Source organism: Mastigoproctus giganteus, chromosome 2 (genome assembly GCF_048544385.1).
Source record: "Mastigoproctus giganteus isolate SK-2022 chromosome 2, ASM4854438v1, whole genome shotgun sequence".
Lineage (NCBI taxonomy): Eukaryota > Metazoa > Arthropoda > Arachnida > Uropygi > Thelyphonidae > Mastigoproctus > Mastigoproctus giganteus.
In genome coordinates, this window is record NC_143576.1 from 47,973,453 (window position 1) to 47,993,533 (window position 20,081).

The 20,081-nt window shown below is 39.4% G+C and overlaps 1 protein-coding gene across 8 annotated transcripts in view; it reads left to right on the forward strand.

Moving 5' to 3' along the window:
- Positions 1-20,081, forward strand: part of LOC150089292 (organic solute transporter subunit alpha-like) — a 367,728-nt gene that overhangs the window by 234,840 nt on the left and 112,807 nt on the right. For all 8 annotated transcript variants that reach the window (XM_090368470.1, XM_090368478.1, XM_090368474.1 and 5 more), the window contains one exon: positions 15,008-15,081. In XM_090368470.1, the coding sequence (XP_090224596.1) occupies positions 15,008-15,081 (74 nt within the window). The remainder of the gene's footprint in view (positions 1-15,007; positions 15,082-20,081) is intronic.

A 20,081-nucleotide genomic window follows, 5' to 3' on the forward strand; every position in this document is an offset into this window, starting at 1 on the left:
GCTATGCTGCTGCAACAGGATCTGGAAAGGTTGAACAGATGGGCTGAGAGGTGTCAAATGAAGTTTAACATTGACAAATGTAAAGTACTGCATATGGGAAACAGTAACCCCAGAGCAACGTATCAACTCTGCGGTACCACACTGACAGTGGTGGAGAATGAAAAGGACCTGGGGGTAATTGTGCAGGGAGATATGAAGTTCTCTGAGCAGTGCAGACGAGCTGCAAGAGTAGCTCATGGTGTCTTGTCAATGATATACAGGAATTTTTCTAGCAGGGATAAGGAGGTGATTATTCCCTTGTATAAGGCAATGGTTAGGCCACATCTTGAGTACTGTATACAGGTCTGGAGGCCTCATTTCAAGAAGGATGTAGAGCTGCTGGAACGGGTACAGAGAAGGGCAACAAGATTAGTAAATGGAACAAAGGGTTGCTCTTACGAAGAAAGGCTTAAGTTTTGCAAATTACAGAGTCTGGAGACTAGGCACCGGCGAGGTGATCTGATAGAGGTGTATAAGGCCTTGAATGGTTTGAGCATGCTCAATGCCAATGGGATTCTTCATCTTTCTCAGAATAATCACCTCAGAGGGCATAAATTCAAATTGAGGAAGGACGGATGTCGGATAGATGTGCGGAAATTTGCCTTTGGCCAGCGGGTGGTTGGTTGGTGGAACCGACTTCCATCACTTGTTGAAGTTGATAGCCTAAACAAATTTAAAGCTCAACTGGACAGGTATTTCGAACGAACGGAGGGGTGAAATGGGAGAGGGTTTTTTTTTTTTTTTTTTTTTTTTGGGCTGATGCTGAATAAGCTTGCTTTCTTGCATCGTATGCCTCTACTAATGCTAATGCTAATGCTATTGTCAGAGAAACGGGGAACATGCTTTGTAAAAAGGATAGGTGGAACAGGACCAGGGTATGTCTGCCAGGGGCAAAGGTTGATGATGTTGTAGGGCAGATATCATTTTGTGCCCTTAAAAGATACCATCTTTTAAGGGCACAAAAGGTGATATAGTTGTACACGTTGGCACTAATGATATCAAGAGTAAGAGACTGGCAGAATTACTTAACAAGTACAGGTCACTGTTAAAAAAAATAAGTGAATTAGGGTTGAATTTGAAAGTGTCTGCAATTCTGCCCAGACACGATAGGAGGGAGTACATGAGGAGAGCCTTGTCAATCAATTCGGCCCTGGAAAGATTGTGCAAGGCTCAAGGGGTAGAATTTTTTTCAGCCTGGACTGTACTTGTTAACAGGAGGGACTGCTTCTATAGGGATGGGGTATACTTAAATAGAAAGGGTGCAAGAATATTTTCTGATGCTATCGAGGCAGTGTTAGGTGGGTCAGAAAACTGCTAGCATGGGGGGAGACAAACACTAAAAGATTAACAGTAGCCACTGGCAGAGGTGAAAGAGATTCTTGCACTGCTTCTATTGGAATGAGCAGAAGCCTGAAAAACAACATGCAGGATATTTCAGAGACTGCTGGGAGTCATTGCGGTACAAGTAAACACATGGGTTGTGTTAGGGTAGCTAAGAATAGAAACAGGTGCATGTATACTTGCGTGTACACCAATGCTAGGAGTTTAGTAAATAAATTTGATGAATTAGAGGTATTGCTCAAAACCTCAAAGGCAGATATTGTTGGGATTTCAGAGACGTGGTGTCACACAGATATAAGTAATGCAGAACTGGAATTTGGGGAGTACAACATCTACAGAAAGGATAGACAGGATAGGAAGGGAGGAGGGGTTATGCTATTAGTTAAGAAACGCAAAATCCAAGGAAGTGAAGCCAGTCGACATCGCTGGACAGTCCAGGGTCGAGTCAGTTTCGTGTGACCTAAGCATTGGGAGATCAAAATTGAGAGTAGGAGTGTGCTATAGGCCTAATGTCTCTGATGAGTATAATAAGAAACTGTACAGGGAAATAGAGTGGGCCAGTAAATCAGAGTGTCTTATAATGGGAGATTTTAATTTCCCAGATACTGACTGGAATTTGGGGGCTGGTCACTCACACACTAGCAAGGCTTTTGTGGATTTATTGGATGATTGTTTTCTACATCAGCATGTGTGGGAGGCAACTAGAGGGAGGAATACTCTTGATTTGATTATCAGCAGTGATTCTTCATGCATTAAGAATCTGCAGATAAATGAATCACTAGGTGGCAGTGATCACAGTGTGCTGAAGTGGGATTTACTCAAAGAGGTAACTACCATTAGGAGTAAAGGGAAGGGTTATTGCTTTCGTAAAGGCGACTACGATGGACTGAGACAGTATTTAAATTCTATACAGTGGGACCAACTGATGATGTTACCAACAGCAAATGCAAAATGGGAAGCATTCAAAGAACTTACCTTGGAAGCTACTAGGCTTTACATACCAACCAAGAAATATTGTTCAATGTTTAGGCCTAAATGGATGTCAGATGAACTAATGAGGCATATGGCAGAGAAGAAACATGCATGGGATACATACAAATTAACACATGACACAGAAGCCTATGATAGGTACAAGTTGATCTGTAACCAAGTTACAAACAAAGGAGGTTAGGCAGGCGAAGGCAGATTACGAGAAAACTTTGGCAAGGGATGCAAAGAAAAACAGGAAAGAGTTCTTTACTTATGTAAACTCGAGAAGGAAGTTGATGAATCAGGTTGGTCCACTTGATATTGATGGGTCAACAGTTGATGATCCTGCTCAGGTAGCTAACAAACTAAATGAATATTTTCATCGACATTCACACATGAGGAGTTATTCAGCGAGGGGAATGCCAGAGGTGTATTTAACTCTGGCAGTAAGCTAGATAGATAATCTTGTAATAACTGAGAGTAAAGTGGAGGAGAAATTGTTGAAGATAAACACAAGAAAGGCACCTGGGGTGGATGGAATCTATCCAGTTATATTAAAGTAGGCAGCAAAGGAAGTAAGCCAACCCTTAGCCATAATTATGAGAGCTTCCTTGGACTCAGGGGAGGTACCCATAGACTGGAGCTGTGCAAATGTGACCCCAATTCATAAAGGAGAATCAAAGGCTGACACAAGTAATTATAAACCTGTGAGTTTACTTCTATTCCAGGAAAATTAATGGGGGCACTGGTTAAAGAAGCACTGCAGGATCATCTAGACAAGACTTCAGTTATAGCTCGGATACAGCATGATTTTGTTAAGGGGAAGTCTTGCCTGACCAATATCATTGGATACTATGATGCAGTCACAAAAGATCTGCATGCATGGAATAACTTTGATATTATATACTTGGATCTTAGAAAGACTTTTGATACCGTTGCACATCGAAGACTGCTGCACAAATTGGAGCAGTGTGGCATTGGAGGCAAATTGCTGCTATTGATAAAGGAGTGGTTGAGGGGGAGAAGACAGAGAGTGGTAATCAATGGATTAGTCGGACTCTGTGGGATTCTACTAATGTTATTAGTGGAGTCCCACAGAGTTCAGTGTTGGGTCCATTATTGTTTTCTGTATTTATAAATAATATTGATGATGGTATGTCAAGCTTAATGTCCAAGTTTTCAGACGATACAAAGGTTCGCAGGGTTGTTAAGGAAACTACTGATGCTATGCTGCTGCAACAGGATCTGGAAAGGTTGAGCAGTGGGCTGAGAGGTGGCAATTGAAGTTTAACCTTGACAAATGTTAATATGGGAAACAGCAACCCCAGAGCAACGTCTCAACTCTGTGGTACTACACTGACAGTGGTAGAGAATGGAAAGGACCTGGGGATAATTGTGCAGGCAGATATGAAGTTCTCTGAGCAGTGCAGACGGGCTGCAAGAGTAGCTCATGGTGTCTTGTCAATGATATACAGGAATTTTTCTAGCAGGGTAAGGAGGTGATTTTTCCCTTGTATAAGGCAATGGTCAGACCATGCCTTGAGTACTGTATACAGGTCTGGAGGCCTCATTTCAAGAAGGATGTTGAGCTACTGGAACGAGTACAGAGAAGGGCAACAAGATTAGTGAATGGAACAAAGGGTTGGTCTTACGAAGAAAGGCTTAAAATTTTCAAGTTACAGTGTCTGGAGACTAGGCACTGGTGAGGTGATCTGATAGAGATGTATGAAGCCTTGAATGGTTTGAGCATGCACAGTGCTGATGGGATTCTTCCTCTTGTTCAGAATAATTGAGGAAAGACAGATGTAGGATAGGTGTGCGGAAATTTGCCTTTAGCCAGCGGGTAGTTGGTTGGTGTAATGTAACAGACTTCCATCCCTTGTTGTGGAGGTTGATAGCCTAAATAAATTTAAGGCTCCGCTGGACAGGTATTTCGAACAAATGGAGGGGTGAAGTGGAAGTTTTTTTTTTTTTTGGCTGATGCTGCATAAGCTTGCTTTCTTGCATCAAATGCCTCTACTAATGCTAATGCTAAAAACTCTTACCAAGAAAGGCAAAAATTGCAAACTGCAGTGTTTGGAGACTGGGCTCTTGCGAGGTGATCTGATTGAGGTGTATAAGGCCTTGAATGGTTTAAGCAAGCTCAGTGACGATGGGATTCTTGTTCTTGCTCAGATTATGCATTTCATGGGGCATAAATCCAAATCGAGGAAAGACAGTTGTAGAATACATGAGCAGAAATTTGCTTTTGATCAACAAACTTCCATCCGTTGTTGTGGAAGTATACAGCTTATATAAATTCAAGATAGAACTAGACAAACTTTTGTTGACAGTATCAAGAGTGTATCGAGTATATGCCATTTCCAGAATAATGTTTGATGTAAGGAGTGTGAGGGAATGAAGCACCAATTCACCGTCGTAATGGGCTTTTATGAGAACTTGAAGAACAGCGTAGATGCTCCCAATTACTTTAATTGATGCGCCCATCAATACCAGAGCTTGCACTTGAACATTGGGCAACACAGTGGCAATCCCCAAGGCAGAATTCGCCGGTCCCACAGGAACTAGTTGTTGTCTGTGACTCTGTTGTTAGGAAAACAGGGAACAGGACAAGGGTATGTCTGCCAGGGACAAAAGTTGATGACGTAGAGCAGACATCTTTTAACGGCACAAAAGGTGATATTAGCATTAGCACATGACGCAAGAAAGCAAGCTTATATAGCATCAGCCAAAAAAAAAAAAAAAAAACGTTATTTCACCCATCCACTCGCTTCAAGTGTTTGTCAAGGTCTGCCTTGAATCTATTTAAGCTATCAACTTCTACAACGACAGATGGAAGTTTGTTCCTCCAATCAATCACCCGCTGCGTAAAGGCGAACTTCCGCACATATACAACAGTCTTTCCTCAATTTGAATTTATGCACTTTCAGGCGATAATTCTGAGCAAGAGGATGAATACCATCTACATTGAGCATGCTCAAAATATTCAAAGCTTTATACACCTTGATCAGATCACCTCGCAGGTGTCTAGTCTCCAGACAGTAATTTGCAAAACTTAAGCCTTTCTTCGTAAGAGCAACCCTTTTTTCCATTCACTAATCTTGTTGCCCTTCTCTGTACTCATTCCAACAACTTTACATCCTTCTTAAAATGAGGGCTCCAGACCTGTATACAGTACTCAAGGTGTGGCTTCACCATTGCCTTATACAAGGGAATAATCACCTCCTTATCCCTGCTAGAAAAATTCTTATATATCATTGACAAGACACCATGAGCTACTCTTTCAGACCGTCTGCACTGCTCAGAAAACTTCATACCTGCCTGCACAATTACCCCCAGGTCCTTTTCATTCTCTACCACTGTCAATGTAGTACCACAGAGTTGATACGTTACTCTGGGATTACTGCTTCCCATATGTAGTACTTTACATTTGTCAATGTTAAACTTCATTTCCCACCTCTCAGCCCATCTGCTCAACTTTTCTAGATCCTATTGCAGCAGTGTACTGTCATTAGTGACATTAAGAATCCTGCCAACCTTCGCATTGTCTGCAGACTTGGACATTAAGACTGATATCCATCATCAGTATCATTTATAAATACAGAAAACAACAATGGACCCAACACTGAACCCCGAGGGACTCCACGAAGAGCAGTGTCCATTGATTACCACTCTCTGTCTTCTCCCCTTCAGCCACCCCTTTACGCACAGCAGCAATTTGCCTCCAATGTTACACTGCTCCAATTTGTGCAGCAGTCTTCCATGTTCAACAGTATCAAAGGATTTTCTAAGATCCAAATATATAATATCAAAGTTATTCTTTGCATCCAGTTCCTTTGTGACTACATCATAGTATCCAATCAAATTAGTCAGACAAGACTTCCCCTTAACAAACCCATGCTGTGTCCGAGCTATAACTGAAGTCTTGTCTAGATGATCCTGCAGTGCTTCTTTAACCAGTGCCTCCATTAAAATCTCTGGAACAGAAGTTAAACTAACAGGTATGTAATTACCTGTCTCCCTTTAATCCTCCTCTGTGGATTGGGGTCACATTTGCACATCTCCAGTCCATGGGTACCTCCACTGATTCCAGGGAAGCTCTCATAGTTATGGCTAAGGGTTTGCTTACTTCCTTTGCTGCCTCCTATAATATAAATGGATAGATTCCATCTACCCTAGGTGCCTTTCTTGTGTTTATCTTCAACAATTTCTCCTCAACTTTACTCTTAGTTATTACAAGATTATCTAGCTTACTGCCAGTGTTGAATACACCTCTGGCATTCCCCTCCCTGAATAACTCCTCATGTGTGAATGTCAATGCAAAATATTCCTTTAGTTTTTTAGCTACCTGAGCAGTATCATCAACAGTTGAACCTTCGATATCAAGTGGACCAATCTGATTCATCCCCTTCCTTCTAGACTTTACATAAGTAAAGAACTCTTTGCTGTTTTTCTCTGCATCCTTTGTCAAAATTTTCTCGTAATCTGCCTTCGCCTGCCTAACTCCCTTTGTAACTTGGTTATATACCAGCTTGTATCTATCATAGGCTTCTGTGTCACATGTTAATGTTAATTTATATGTATCCCATGCATTTTTCTTCTCTGTCATATGTCTAATTAATCTGACATCCATTTAGGCCTAAATCTTGATCAATATTTCTTTGTTGGTATGAAAAGCCTAGTAGCTTCCAAGATTAATTCTTTGAATGCTTCCCATTTTGAATTTGCTGTTGGTAACATCATCAGTTGGTCCCACCGTACAGAATTTAAATACCGTCTCAGACCAGCGTAGTTACCTTTACGAAAGCAAAAACCCTTCCCTTTATCCTTGATAGTAGTTACTCCTTTGAGTAAATCCCACATCAGCACACTGTGATCACTGCCACCTAGAGGTTCCTTTATTTGCAGATTCTTAATGCATGAAAAATCACTACTGATAATCGGATCAAGAGTATTACTCCCTTTAGTTGCCTCCCGAACATGCTGCTGTAGAAAACAATCATCCAATAAATCCACAAAAGCCTTGCTAGTGTGTGAGTGACCAACCCACAAATTCCAGTCAGTATCTGGGAAATTAAAATCCCCCATTATATGACACTCTAATTTACTCGCCAACTATTTCTCTGCACTGTTGCTCATTATACTCATCAGATTCATTATGCCTATAACACACACCTACTCTCATTTTTCCTTTCCCAGTGCTTATGTAACACCAAACAGATTCAACATTGCATTGTCCACCCACATCAATTGGATGCACTTCCTTAGATTTTGTGTTTCTTTACTAACAGAATATCCTCTCCTCCCTTCCTGTCCTGTTTATCCTTTCTGTACACATTGTACTCCCCAAATTCCAGTTTTTCAGTGCTTATGTATGTGTGACACCATGTCTCTGATATCCCAACAATTTGATGTCTTTGACTAGCACTTCAAGCTCATCGAATTTATTAACTATACTCTTAGCATTGGTGTACATGCAAGTATATACACACCCCATGCATTTACTTGTTCCACTGTGACTCCCAGCAGTCCTGGAAATTCCCATTGTCTTGCTTTCCAATCTGCTGCTCAATTGCATTTCAATAAAACTAGTGCAAGAATCACTTTTACCTCTGCCAGCAGCTACTGTTAATCTATTAGTCCGTGTATTCCCCCAAGCTAGCAGTTTTCCGACCCACCTAACTCTGCCTCGATAGCATCAGCAAATATTATTGCACCCTTTCTATTTAAGTGTATCCCATTTAAGTGTAGAAGCAGTCTGTCCTGTTAACAAGCACAAACCAGGCTGAGAAAAATTCTACCACTTGAGTCTTGCACAATCTCTCCAGGGCAGAATTGATCGACAAGGCTCTCATCATATACTCCCTCCTATCGTGCCTTCGCAGAATTGCTGAGACTTTCGAATTCAACCCTAACTCATGGCTTTTTTCCAGCATTGTCTTGTACTTGTTAAGTAATTCTGCCAGTTTTCTACTCCTAATATCATTAGTGCCAATGATATCTGCCCTGCAACGTCATCAACCTTTGCCCCTGGCAGACATACCCTGGTCCTGTTCCATCTATCGTTTTTGCACAATATGTTCCCTGTTTCCCTGACAATAGTCGCAACAACTAGTTCCTTTGGGACCAGCGCATTCTGCCTTGAGAGTTCCTGCTGTGTTGCACTGTACACGTTGGCACCAATGATATTAAGAATAGCAGAACTGCAGAATTAGCTACTTAACAACTACAGGTCAGTGTTGAAAAAAAGCCGTGAGTTATGGTTGAATTTGAAGGTGTCTGCAATTCTGCCTAGACACTATAGGAGCGAGTATATGATGAGAGCCCTGGAGAAATTGTGCAAAGCTCATGGGGTAGAATTTTTCTCAGCCTGGTCTGTGCTTGTTAACAGGAGAGACTGCTTCTACACAGATGGGATACACTTAATATAAAGCTTACAAGAATATTTGCTGATGCTATTGTGCAGTGTTAGGTGGGTTGGAAAACTGCTAGCTTTGTGGGATACACGGACTAATAGATTATCAGTAGCCCCTGGCAGAGGTGAAAGTTATTCTTGCACTGCTTCTATGGGAATGAGCAGTAGCCTGGAAAACAAGGTGCCAGAGATTTCAGAGCCTAGGCATTCATTGCAGAACAAGTAAATACATGAGCTGTGTCAGGGTAGCTATGAATAAATAAATTTGATGAATTTGAGGTGCTGGTCAAAATATGCAGATATTTTTGGATTATCAGATACATCAGATTATCAGAAGCGACCTGGAGCGAGGGGTGTTGGGGGTTTCAGGGACGGATGGCAGTCATCCTGGAATAGTTGGGTATATGGGATGTGTTAGGGTAACAAGGAATAGGCATAGGAGCATGTATGCTTGCATGTATACCAATGCTAGAAGTATAGTAAATAAATTTGATGAATTTGAAGTGTTGGTCAAGACATCAAAGGCGGATATTGTTGGGATAGCAGAGACGTGGTGTCACAAAGATATAAGGAATGCAGAACTGGAATTTGGGGAGTACAATGTGTGCAGAAAGGATAGACAGGACAGAAAGGGAGGAGGTGTTATGCTGTTAATTAAGAAAAACATAAAATCAAAAGAAGTGCATCCAGTTGATATAGATGGACAGTGCACTGTTGAGTCAGTTTGGTGTGACATAAGCACTGCAAAAGCAAAAATAAGAGTAGGAGTGTGTTATAGGCCTAATGACTCGAATGAGTACAATGAACAATTGAACAGAGAAATAGAGTGGGCCAGTAAATCAGAATGTCTTTTAATGGGGGATTTTAACTTCCCAGATATTGACTGGAACTTGTGGGTTGGTCACTCACACACTAGTCAGACTTTTGTGGATTTATTGGATGATTGTTTTCTGCAGCAGCATGTTCGAGAGGCAACCAGAGAAAGTAATACTCTTGATCTGGTTATCAGCAGTGATCATTCGTGTATTAAGAATTTGCAGATAAAGGAACCACTAGGTGGCAGTGATCACAGTGTGCTGAAGTGGGGTTTACTCAAAGAGGTAACTACCGTCAGGGGTAAAGGAAAGGGTTTTTGCTTCCGTAAAGGGGAGTACAGTGGTCTCAGACAGTTTTTAAATTCTGTACAGTGGGATCGACTGACGATGTTACAAACAGTAAATTCTAAGTGGGAAGCATTCAAGGAATTAATCGTGGAAGCTACTAGACTTTTCATACCGATGAAGAAATATTGTTCAAGGTTTAGGCCTAAATGGTTATCAAATGAACTAATGAGACTCGTGACAGAGAAGAAAAATGCATGGGATGCATATAAATTATCAGGCGACGCAGAAGCCTGTAGCAGATATAAGCTAGTCTGTAATCAGGTCACAAAGGAGGTTCGGCAGGCAAAGGCGGAATACGAGAAATCTTTGGCAAAAGATGCTAAGAAAAACAGCAAGGATTTCTTTACTTATATAAACTCTAAAAGGAAGGGGCTGAATATGATTGGTCCACTTGACATCGATGGTTCGACTGTTGATGATCCTGCTCAGATAGCAAACAAACTGAATGAGTATTTTGCATCTACATTCACACGTGAGGAATCATTACAGTTTGAAAATGGAAGAAGGTTATCAATTTGTAGCAGTGTGCTTAATGATTTTGTAATAACTGAGAGCAAAGTGGAGGAGAAATTGTTGAAGTTAAACATAAGAAAGGCACCTGGGGCGGATGGGATCTATCCAGTTATATTAAAGGAGGCGGCAAAGCAACTAAGCAAACCCTTAGCCATAATTATGAGAGCATCCTTGGATTCAGGGGAGGTTCCCACGGACTGGAGATGTGCAAATGTATCCCCAATTCACAAAGGAGGTTCGAAGGGTGACACGAATAATTACAGACCAGTTAGTTTAACTTCTGTTCCGGGTAAAATAATGGAGTCACTGGTTAAAGATGCATTGCAGGATCATCTAGACAGGACTGCAGCAATAATTCAGACACAGCATGGGTTTGTTAAGGGAAAGTCTTGTCTGACAAATTTGATTGGTTATTATGATGTGGTCACAAAGGAACTGGATGCAAAAAATAATTTTGATATCATATACTTGGATTTCAGGAAAGCTTTTGACACTGTTGCGCATGGAAGACTACTGTACAAATTGGAGCAGAATGGTATTAAGGGTAAGTTGCTACAATGGATAAAAGGATGGTTAAGTGGGAGAAGACAGAGGGTGGTAATCAATGGGTGCTGCTCTTCGTGGACTAATGTTATTAGTGGAGTCCCACAAGGTTCGGTGTTGGGTCCACTGTTGTTTTGTATATTTATCAATGATATTGATGAAGGTATATCAGGCTTAATGTCGAAGTTTGCAGATGACACGAAGGTTGGCAGGGTTGTTAATGACAGTAATGGCAGTGTGCTACTGCAACAGGATCTAGATAATTTGGGCAGATGGGCTAAGAAGTGGCAACTGAAGTTTAACCTTGACAAATGCAAAGTACTGCATATGGGTAGAAGTAACCCCAGAGAAACATACCAACTGTGTGGTACACTTAAGGTGGTAGAAAATGAAAAAGACCTGGGAGTAATTGTGCAGTCAGATATGAAGTTTTCTGAGCAATGTAGACAGGCTGCTAGGGCAGATCATGGGGTTTTGTCAATGATATATAGGAATTTTGCTAGCAGGGAAAAGGAGGTGATTGTCCCTCTGTATAAGGCAATGGTCAGGCCACGCCTTGAGTACTGCGTACAGGTCTGGAGGCCTCATTTTAGGAAGGATGTAGATTTGCTTGAGCGTGTACAGAGAAGAGCAACACGATTGGTGAGGGGAATGAAGGGATCCTCTTAGCAAGAGAGGCTTAAGTTCTGCAAATTGCAGTGGCTGGAGACTAGGCACCTGCGCGGTGATCTGATTGAGGTCTATAAGGCCTTGAATGGGTTGAGCACGCTGAATTCTGATGGGATCCTCCCACTTGTTCAGAATACGAACCTACGGGGACATAAGTTCAAATTAAGAAAGGATAGATTTAGAATAGATGTGCGGAAATTTGCCTTTAGCCAGCGGGTGGTTAATTGGTGGAACAAACTTCCATCTGTTGTGGAAGTTGATAGGTTAAATAAATTTAAGGAGGAACTGGACAGGCAATTGGAAGGTATGGTGTGATTTTTTTTTTTTTTTTTTTTTTTGGCTGATGCTGCATAAGCTCCTAGACTTGCTTTCTTGCATCAAGTGCCACTACTACTACTACTACTACATGGTGTCACACAAATATACGGAATGCAGAATTGGAATATGGGGAGTTCAATGTGTATAGGACGGGAGGAGGGGTTATGTTATTAGTTAAAAAAAACACACAAAATCTAAGGACGTGCATCCTGTTGACATGGGTGGACAGTGCTGCGTTGAGTCAGTTTGGTGTGACATAAACACTGGGAAAGCAAAATCGAGAGTAGTAGTGTATTATATGCCTAATGACTCTGATGAGTATAATGAACAGCTGTAGAGAGAAATAGTGGGCCATTATATCAGATTGTCTTATATTGACTGGAACTTATGGGGTGGTCATGCTCACACTATCAAGGCTTTTGTGGATTTGTTGGATGATTGTTTTCTACAGCAGCATGTTTGGGAGGCAACCAGAAGGTGTAATACTCTTGATTTGATTGTCAATAGTGATTCTTCATCCATTAAAAATCTACAGATAAAGGAACCACTAGGTTGCAGTGATCATAGTGTGCTGATGTGGGATTTACTCAAAGAGGTAACTACCATCAGGAGTAAAGGAGACTATGGAGGTCTGAGTCAGTTTTTAAAGTCTATTCAGTGGAACCAACGGATGTTCCCAGCAGGAAATTCTAAATGGAAGTATTCAAAGAATTAATCTTGGAAGCTACTACGCTTTTCTTACCAACTAAGAAATATTGTTGAAACGTTAGGCCTAAATGGATGTCATATGAACTAATGAGACATGTGGCAGAGAAGAAGAATGCATGGGATACATATAAATTAACACAGAGAAGCCTATGGAAGATAAAAGCTGGTCTATAATCAAGTCACAAAGGAGGTTAGGCAGGCCAAGGCAGATTACGAGGTAGCTTTGGCAAAGGATGCAAAGGTAATAAGTAAAGAATCCTTTGGTAAAGGATTCTTTACTTATGTAAACTCTAGAAAGAAGAGGATGAATCAGATTGGTTCACTTGATATCGATAGTTCAACTGTTGATGATTCTGCTCAGGTAGCTAACAAACTGAATGAGTATTTCCATCTACATTTGCACATGAGGAGTTATTGAGGGAGGGGAATACCAGAGGTGTACTAATCAATGGTATTGAGTTAAATAATTTTTTAATAATTGAGAGCAAAATGGAGGAGAAATTGTAGAAGATAAACATAAAAAGGCACCTGGTGGAGGATGGAATTTATCCATTTATATTAAAGGTGGTGGCAAAGGAAGTAAGCAAACCCTTAGCCATAATTATGAGAGCTTCCTTGGACTCGGAGGATGCACAAATGTAACCCCAATTCACAAAAGAAGATCAAATTGGTGATACAAGTAATTTAACTTCTTAATTAGTTTAATTAAGAGTGTAGTCTATCAGACTACTCTTAATTGATCAATTGCAAAATGATTGATCAATTAAGGACTTGTACGTGAGTGGTGAGTGTAGTCTACCAATAAAATTAGATGAAAGGGGATAGAAAAAAAAAGAAAACTCAAACTGACAGATTTTATAGCTCTATCATCTTTTATGATTCTTAAACTGAAATTGATTCCAATAGGAAAAACGTTTTAGACACTGCAATGTATAAAATGGTTCAGGTTTTCAAGTTTTGATTCAGTAAATTGGCTGAATCACTTAACCAGTGATTCCTATAAGTAGAACATACTATGCAGCTAAAAATTTACGATAAATTAAAATAAAGAATTATGCCATGTACCCTTTAAAATCCTTTCGCATACCACACTTGGGGATACACTGAGTAAGAGAAAAATGACTCTGTCACTTTTGTTGAATTTAGAATCTAAGATCAAAAATAATGAGAAAAATATTAACAAACATTTTCAGACAGATAAAAGATACTGTCAAGATTTAAATAATTTAACACAGGTGAATCGAACACATAACACATGTGACGAGTCATTAAAAAATGAAATTGCAAAATGTATTGAAGGACAGATTTATTGTATGAATGAAGTTTACAAAAATTTTAAATTTTATCTAAGAAATCATTACTGAATTCAAATGATAATGAAATTATGATCATGCAAGATCTTATGTGAATCTTATTCCAGTGCTGATTTCATGGAACTTCAATTAGAGTTAAGGTAATTAAAAAAACATTTTATAAAATTTGACATCAAAGAAGATAAGTACCAAATGATCTCAAAGTGATCTCAGATGTTTTTTCCGTATTGACATTTTATTGAGAATAACCTTAATGCTTCCAGTTGGAATTGCTTTGGCAGAACGAAGTGTTAATAAATTAAAAATTTATTGATGAGCGTCAACAGGCCAACAATTTAATTCTTTTGCAATTCTTTCCTTAGAATATGAAATGCCAAAATTAAATTATAATAAATTAATTGATGTTCTTAACAAAGAGAACAAATAAAATTTAGTGGTATTCATTTCTGTATTTACATATTCTGTGCTCCAGAAGTAGTGCTTTGTTTGTATTTTTGTTTATATAGAATATAAAATATTTAAATATATAAAAGTTTTGAGAATATTATTATTCTTTTCTTACTATTTAAAATTTTCATAAAGGGTGCGAAAGGCTTGGATTTGCCAGGGGTGCAAAAAAAAGTTTCACGACAGCTCTTGACAAGAGAACACTTTTCTTCTCTTTTTATTTGTTTATGGCCAAACTTCCTCATTAACACAACATTAAGGATGCAATTCAGAATGAAACACAATAATTCAAAAATTTGTGTACATTGATATCACTCATATAGATTTTGAATAAATTTAAAATCAAGCATAAGCATATCCTAAGGTGTGCCTGTCCCAGAGTCAATATTGCGTTGTGGAAAGAATGATTGCCACTTTTAATTGTTATAATATTAATGAGGTTTTTTCGAAATATGACCAAGTTTGTAAAAACAGTTTTTTTATACTTGGAATTTTATTAATTGAAATATAAAAGCATAGATAATTAAGAAGTACATATAAAAAGTAATTCTGTATTTAAAATTTTTCAGGTTATAGGTTTCTGCTTTTTTCTCACATTGATTATGCCACGTGCCAGTTATATTACCACACCGGTTGTAGTTCTGTAAGTTACTTTTGTCTATTTTTTTTTCTTTTTTTTTTTAATAATTGCAGTATTACTAGATCAGAATCTTGATTTGCTTCATTATAGAACCTGCTAAAATCTGCTGTTAAAAAAAATTGACTCTGGGGCTGCTACTGTTTTTCATTTTTTATTTATTGTAATGGTGCCTGACCTTGTATCAATCCATTGGTATGATTAAAATGGAAGAATCACAGTTTCTTAGTTTTTTTTGTTTTTTTTTGTGAGAAATGCTGCCATGAAGGCAAAATGTAAACACATTTGCAAAATGTGGATAAATTCTCCACATTCTTGTTGGAATGAATTCTCCTCTTCTTCCTCTTATTCTTTTGACTTGAATAACCCCTTGGTCTTTTGGTTCTTCTTGGATTTCTTCCTCTACTACATAGAGGAGATGCCATTCTCTGATTACTTATTCCTTTTGAAGTGTTGAGGGTGGAACATGGAGTAACTGTTATTAGAATTTCTCCAAAGTGTTTTGCTTTTTGCAACTGTTATGCTTGTTTTTTTTTTGTTTGTCATCTTTACTAGTATGAGAGGCATTTGAAAAGCAAATGGCCTGAGTAGGATAGAGTAATGGTACAGTGTTAAAATTTCTGTACTTAATGTATAACATTTCAAATAGTAACCCACCAAGTTTTATGCTGCTTTAGTAATATCTTTTTTAAATTACAGGTCCTGAAATCAGCAAAGTTTTGTAAATGGGGAAAGATGGACAAAACCAGTCAGCATGCAGTCATCTGATATTTGGGAAAAAGGGGACCAAAACAAAGGCAATTCATGAGGGTATGGTTACAACATTGGGAGAGGATTCCCTCTGAGAGAGGGAGAACCTGGAAGATAACCCACACTGTGGAAGACTGCAGTGTCCATCACTTCAGAAGTTGCTCACAGTTTGGTACATTGCCAGCATCTTCGGCCTGTCATTTGAATGCATGTACTATATAATAACAGAGGTTCTCACAATGAAAAAGGTGTCAGCACAATGGATTCCAAAGGTTTTTTTATGGTAGATCAAAAACACACAAGAGTCATTAAGTCAAGTGAACATCTGCATCATTTTCAAGCTGATCCAGCAAATTTCCTTCCAAGGTTTGTGACCATGGATGAGACATAGGAACATTACTTTCAGCCAGAGGCAAAAGGGCAGTCCAAAGAAAAAAGCAGGTTGATTCCCTTTGCTGGCAAGATGATGCCATTAGTTTATTTGGATACTGATGAAGTGTTGCTGGTAGATTACCTTCAAGAAAGGCCAGATGGTCGCAGTAGCATATTACGCAGAGCTTGTGAGGTATTTGCATGAAAACATCAAAGCCAAATGCCAAGGAAAACTCAGCAAAGGAGTCCTGTTCCACCAGGGCAACATGCCTGCACTGCATGAGTGCAGTTTTGAAATCTTGGACCATACCCTACGTTCACCAGATCTAGCACGATCAGACTTGAACCTATTTCACCTAATTTTAAAAAATGCCTGGCTATCATCCATTTTTCAACCAGCACCTGAAGGGCCAAGAGAACTTTCTTTACAGCTAGAATCAACACATTGCAGAACCACTGTAAAAAATGTGTTTACTCTCAAGGGGACTATGTTGAAATGTAACATGTTGTCAGACTCTTAAAATAAACCTTACATACTCAGACCTCAAACTTTTCAAATACCCCTTGACAGCACCCTGATTTTAGTTGTTTGACTGTTTTAGAAGAACTAGCAATGCATTTCAAGAGATTTTGTATTTGGAAAGGGAATAGACTCCCCCATGGACTGTTTATTCATAGAATGAATAACTAAATATAGAGGTGTGACTAGAGGGTATGCCTCTGTCTTTTGTTGCCATATACAGGGTTATTAAAATTAATATATCCCTATGTAGAAGACTCTGGAGCAAGTTCTAAGGCTCATACTGAAGAGAAATTTGGACAACAGGTACAATAAAGAATGCATTCACTGTTTATTGGGAAAAAAAAAATAATTACAAAATATGTCACTATATGGTGCTGTGGCAATACAAATCACTTGAACAGCACTACAATTGTTCAATGTGTCCTTCATTTTGGGCAACAACAGTTTCCATTCGAAGAACAGCATGTAACATGTCAACTGGAATAGTCAGCACATGACATCCTTCCCGATACACTTGGTTCTTCAAAAACCCCACAACTAGAAGTCGCATGGGGTTGAGGTCCAGTCATTGGGGTGGCCAAGAGGTCTGGAAACAACGGCTGATGACCCATTCGTCTGTAAAGTGTTGCCTTATCAATCTTTGGACACAACGGTGGATGTGGGGTGGCACATCCTTTTGCATGAATATGGTATCCTGAAGGCACCCATGTTGTTGCAGATCTGATATTGCGAAATTTGCCAACATTTCATAATATCGCTGTCCAGTGAGGGAACAGGTGTGGGGTCCAGTTGGTGTTACCTGTTCAAAAAAATATGGCCCAATCATGAATGTGGCCATAAATCCACACCACACTGTCACTTTTGGCGAATGCAACAGGACCTCTTGGATAACTCGAGAGTTTTCTGTTGCTCAAATGCGACAGTTGTGCTATTCACTTGTCCATTTAAGCAGAAGTGGGCTTCATCACTCCAAAGGATGTTCCATGGCTAAGTGATATCCACTGCCATTTGTGCCAGAAACTGAAGTGCGTATGTTAAACGAATATCTGCATCACCATGCTTTAGCTGCTGTAGCATGTGCATCTCGTAAAGATAGTACCACAACACCTGACACATTACTAGCCTTACAGTGGAATACAGCATGTCCACTTAACAAGAAACAGCTGACACACTTGCGCTACCACATGGAGATTGACTTCATAAATCCATGACAGCCATAGCCACATCTTGAATACGAGAGGAGTCCACTCGCTTTTGACCTCTACCTGGTTGAACACCAAGATGTCCTGTCACTTCAAATTTTGCAGTCATTTTGGAGACAGCACAAACAGTCATAGTTCCACTCCTTATGTGCTTCTGACGCCGGAATTCTCCGATAGCCGCTACGTTGTTGCTGTTCTGATAGTACAGCTTCACTAATAGCACCTTTTCCTGCAACGTTGGTTTTTTTTTTTTTTTTTTTTTTATGAAAAATCCCAAACACGAAAGGTATCACGGTACTTAGTACCGTGCATGGGTTGAAGGAGAAGTATGGGGGGAGGGGGATGCTGGAAACTTTGCTCTAGAGACTAAACATGGGTTTCACCACTTCAAGCCTCCAATAAGCAAAGTGGTGGTATTTCACCGGTTGATGAAAGTCATCTACCACCTACTGTAGTGCAGGCAAACATCTACTGTATGATTTTGAAGAGACTGTTTTGCTTTTATACAGCACAGTAGATCTGAGTAGTGACGCTGTGGCAATAACTTATGATTATGCAAATAATATAAGTTATTTGTATAATTGTAACTAAGATAGTTACGTGCCATACAGTGACAAAATTTGTAACTAATTTTTGTTTTTACAATAAATGGCAAGTACATTCTTTATTGCAAAATGTGGATAAATTCCAAATTTCTCTTCAGTACGAGCCTTGGAACTCGCTCCAGAGCCCCTACATAGGGATACTTTAATTTTAAAAACCCTGTGTGTGTATATATGGGTGAAACCCATACACAAACACACACACACATATATATATATATATATATTATACATACAAAGTGTGTGTTTTTCCTTGTTAGTTGTTGGCGCATCAGCTTCTATGGCCATAATGCACCTCCCAAAGTTTTTTTGCATTTACCTGGGTACCTGCCCGCCCACTGATGATGAAGCCGCACAGCTTCGAAACGATCGTCTGGGTGGTGGTACCGCTGAAAATAAATAACAGTAGTCTTCTCTACTAGAGAAGTGTTATTTATTTAAAGTAATGCAATAGTAGCTATCTCGTTGTGAAGGCAACAACATTATGAGATACAATTAAAACGATGCCCTCTACGCTACATACGTAGTTCAAATATATGGTGTATTTACACCGATACTATATATATATATATATATATATATATACACACACACACACTTCTTTCATTAAGTTTTCTGCTGGGTTGAGCAGTAGTTTGATTGTCTGCATTTGCTATGTTTGCCTCTTTTTGCTCTTGCCATGACATTTGGTCCTTTTCTGTCACGGTTTCCAGCTCCACCGCAAGAGACAAGAGGCCAAGTGGTTGAGAGTTAGCTGGTCCGTAAAGTTATTTATATATAGGCTCCTCCGTAGCTAGGTGGGCAGGAGCAGCAGTGCGTAGCACACTCTTCTTGATTAGACCGGGGTTCGAGCCCGTCACCACCAAATACGGAGGATGCGGAAAGGTCAGGGAATGACCACTGCATATCCCCGGAGCAATATGGCCTTAGTTGGAAAGGTGAATTTCGTTTCTGTGTTCTTACTTGTGTCTTTATGATAGAAGTCTTTAAATTAACTGTTGACAAAAAAGGCAAATAGAAATTAAAAAAGAAACTCAAATGCTAATCAAAAGCATTGTCCAAATCAGAGTCAGAGTAGAATTGCTTGTTCTCCAAATACTATTGACACTCAGGGCCTTTTGGGCTGATGCTATATGCTTGCTTCCATGCATCATGAAAAGTTAAACTAATGGGAAAAACGTATATGTTAAAAGATCTAAAGCTTCCAAAAGTTTCCTAATTCACTTCAAATACATGTAGTCTGAGTTCCAAACTAGATTTCCATTTCCACATACAGTCTGCCAAACCCAGGGTGACCAGATATCCTGTTTATCAGCATTTTGTCCTGATGTCGCGTAAAGCCTTGTTGGGGCATAGGAATGTCCTGTTTTTTAATATTTTCAGGACCCCGACGATTAAATACAAATAAAAAGTAATACTTTCAATATAGGAAATGCCTACTTTGTTTCTCGTTCATCTATTCCGGTATGAAAGAAGAGGGTAATTGTGACAGTGGCAAGAGTTCCATAGGGCTTCAAATTACATCTGCATTTTTGTTTTGTGTCTCATTCAGTATTC